General features: G+C 40.9%; 1 protein-coding gene across 1 annotated transcript in view; it reads right to left on the bottom strand.

Moving 5' to 3' along the window:
- The window catches only part of LOC106869191 (serine/threonine-protein kinase PAK 2), a 45,395-nt gene extending 44,160 nt beyond the window's left edge, over positions 1–1,235 (bottom strand). Inside the window, exon 1 of the mRNA XM_014914823.2 lies at positions 1,195–1,235. Coding sequence (XP_014770309.1) covers positions 1,195–1,220 — 26 coding nt within the window. The 5' untranslated portion in view covers positions 1,221–1,235. The remainder of the gene's footprint in view (positions 1–1,194) is intronic.
- Between the last annotated feature and the right edge of the window lie 1,819 nt (positions 1,236–3,054).

Below are 3,054 nucleotides of genomic sequence, written 5' to 3'. Positions count from 1 at the left end.
ACGGAAAAGGCCAATCTTTGGTAAAGATCGCCGAAGACACTTTTTACGGAAAAGAGACTGTTGTTGAATTTGTTTCTTACCCATTGTTGGGGATGAAAACGGGTAGCTATGCTGCAATTGAAAGAAATACAAATAGATGAGAAGAATTTTTTAAAATTCAATGAGCTGTTGAAGGTGGGAGATTGCATTTGATTGACACCGCCAATTGATGCAGTACAATGAGCCGAAAGGAAGAAAATTGTGTATAGAATGCTAAATGTGGAGACCAAGAGAGTCAAAGTGGCTGAAATAGAAGCAATAGAATAGTGTCTACAAGAGGTCAAGGAAGGGACCACCTTTTATGCAAGAGAAAGGAAGTACGGCACAGTGGAGGTGAGCGAGGAGGAAGCAAAATGGCACTCTACTGTGCCTTTGAGAACAGCAATGTGGGCACTCTTGCCGACCTATTGCAGGAGACATGCCACAAGAGTGAGGATAGGGAGAGTGCCCCTGGAGATAGAGGAGACATGGCTGGTGGGAGCCATCCTGTATAACTGCGAGGACAAAGTGGAGGTGTTAAAAGCAGAAAAATCGAGAGAAATCAACTGATGGTGTTACGGCTTGGAAGTTATGATCCACATAACTCTGCCAGACCTACATAAGATTGTGGAAGAGTTGGTGCTCCCCGATGAGACCCGACTGAGAGCCATGATGGAGGGGAGACCACCAATCTATATATATAAAAATGAGAATGTCTGTCTTGGATTTTGAACACAAAATCAAAGCCTAGGGAGAAGGGTAATGCTGTGTGTTTCATACAATTTCATGAACTAAAATTACTAAATGGATCTTTATGATATTTGGAACTTAGATTCAATGCATAAGGGCAGGTATAATGCAGTATGTTTGGTTTGAATTTGAGATGGCTTAAAGGGGGCAGAACCCCCATGAAAATTCATATATTTTTGCTGTTGATGAAATTTTAACTATACATATTAGACACAAATGAAGTTATATTTCTAAAATTTCATCTTCATAGAAGTTAGAAAGACCTCTTCATGGGGACTTAACACCCACAATTTAGTCATTTTATCTAAGCAAAGACAAATACAGTTGTACTCTTGGAAGCTGTAGGGTCACCTGAGCACAAAAGATGAGCGTTATTTGTAATTCAATGGTACGACAGTGTAAGAGTTTGCTTTGAGATATACTTACATTGTGATTTCTGCAATGTGGTTCATAAATTGTCAAGTAAATGAGAGGCCTCCACAGATTCAGTTGCGAAGTGTTGAGTAAAGTTATTTCCTTGCAGACCTCCTTTGAGTCTTTTTATTATCACTGGGTCACACATAGTCCCCAGGTGGTAACATTGCTTTCAAGACCTTCCCAGATGAGTGACTGGTTATTCAAAGACATTTATAGATTGTAAATTTACTCTGACTGCTTATTGTGATCATTCATCTTTTGGTTTCCTGTAGCTTTGGTCTCTTTTACAAACCCAGTGGACATACATATATTTCCTATTTCAAAGAAATTTGAACAATAGATATAATACTCAAGTCAAAAAGATTCTCAACAATTCAACTTTTCTGGTTGACATTAAGACACCCACCCCCAATAGGGGCCTTAACTCCCACATTTTAGAGCTCCATGACTTCCATCTTTCAGGAGCAAAATCCTTTTAACAGGTTCCATAAGACTGGAATTTTGGAATCTGCGCATAAAGATCAGTAGTATGGGATACATGTGTCATGATTAGAATTTTTCTATGGTGTGTAAAGAGGGAAAGAACCCTCATCTGCAATTTTAATGAAATTCGAATCATAGGTATTCCAGTTCATTAGAGAAAATATAACAGAAAAGTCTAATTCTTCCAGTGCATGTAACACGGGCAACGCCGGGTATCTCTGCTAGTATCTTATAACTGCAGAGGTAGTGGGGGGACATGCAAACAAGGTGTCCCCATAAACAAGTGCAGATAGAGGTGGAAGAAGCAGTGGTGATGGAAGAAGTAGTGGAGGATGGACAGAAGGAGGAAGAGGAAACAGATAGGAAAAGAATGAGAGTAGAGTCGCCACCAAAAAGTCCAAAGAAAAGAAAGGCGGTGAAAGAGAAAAAGAAAAAAAGCAGTAGAGGAAAAAGAAAATATGCAAAACCGAACCCAAGAACCAGAGCCAACAAGTAGGAAAAGAGAAAGACAAGAGCAAATAGCTAAAGAGGCGAAAATTGAGGAGTGGAAGGAGAGAGTAAGAGGGCAATGAGAATATGTATCTCAAACAGGTCAGCCGGCTGGACGGAATTTAAGAACGTTGGTGTTTTACGACAAGGACGTGGAAATAGAGAAGAAAATAACTAAAGTGAAAAACTTGGTAAGAATTAGATTGGACCACGACATGTTTGAGTCAAATGAAAGAGCGGTGTTATTGGAGAAGGAGAGAATGGAGAAGCTTACAGGATTATTTGGAAACAGTACGAGACCATCTGGGTCTCATTTGTCCAATACGACAATATACCTAATGTTATCGGAATGGATTAACTTACCGAACATAGACTGATACAAACATGTATAATTAGAACTGTAAAATGGAACTGCGAGCTTTGGGGAGCTCGTAAGCCATTGCATCATTTCATTTGTTTATAATTTCATTTCGTATTTCATCACTTGTTTTATATACCCAACGTTTTGTGTTGTCTGTCTCTTACGACGTCGAGGGTTCCAGTTGATCCGATCAACGGAACAGCCTGCTCATGAAATTAACGTGCAAGTGGCTGAGCACTCCACAGGCACGTGTACCCTTAACGTAGTTCTCGGGGATATTCAGTGTGACACAGTGTCACAAGGTTGACCCTTTGAATTACAGGCACAACAGGAACAGGAAGTAAGAGTGAGAGAAAGTTGTGGTGAAAGAGTACAGCAGGGTTCGCCACCATCCCCTGCCGGAGCCTGGTGGAGCTTTAGGTGTTTTCGCTCAATAAACACTCACCACGCCCGGTCTGGGAATCGAAACCGCGAGTCCGCTGCCCTAACCACTGGCCATTGCGCCTCCACTCTTTGGCTATAGGGCTTTCTTATAA

Source organism: Octopus bimaculoides, chromosome 20 (assembly GCF_001194135.2).
Source record: "Octopus bimaculoides isolate UCB-OBI-ISO-001 chromosome 20, ASM119413v2, whole genome shotgun sequence".
Classification (NCBI taxonomy): domain Eukaryota; kingdom Metazoa; phylum Mollusca; class Cephalopoda; order Octopoda; family Octopodidae; genus Octopus; species Octopus bimaculoides.
This window is presented reverse-complemented; position numbering and strand designations above follow the sequence as displayed.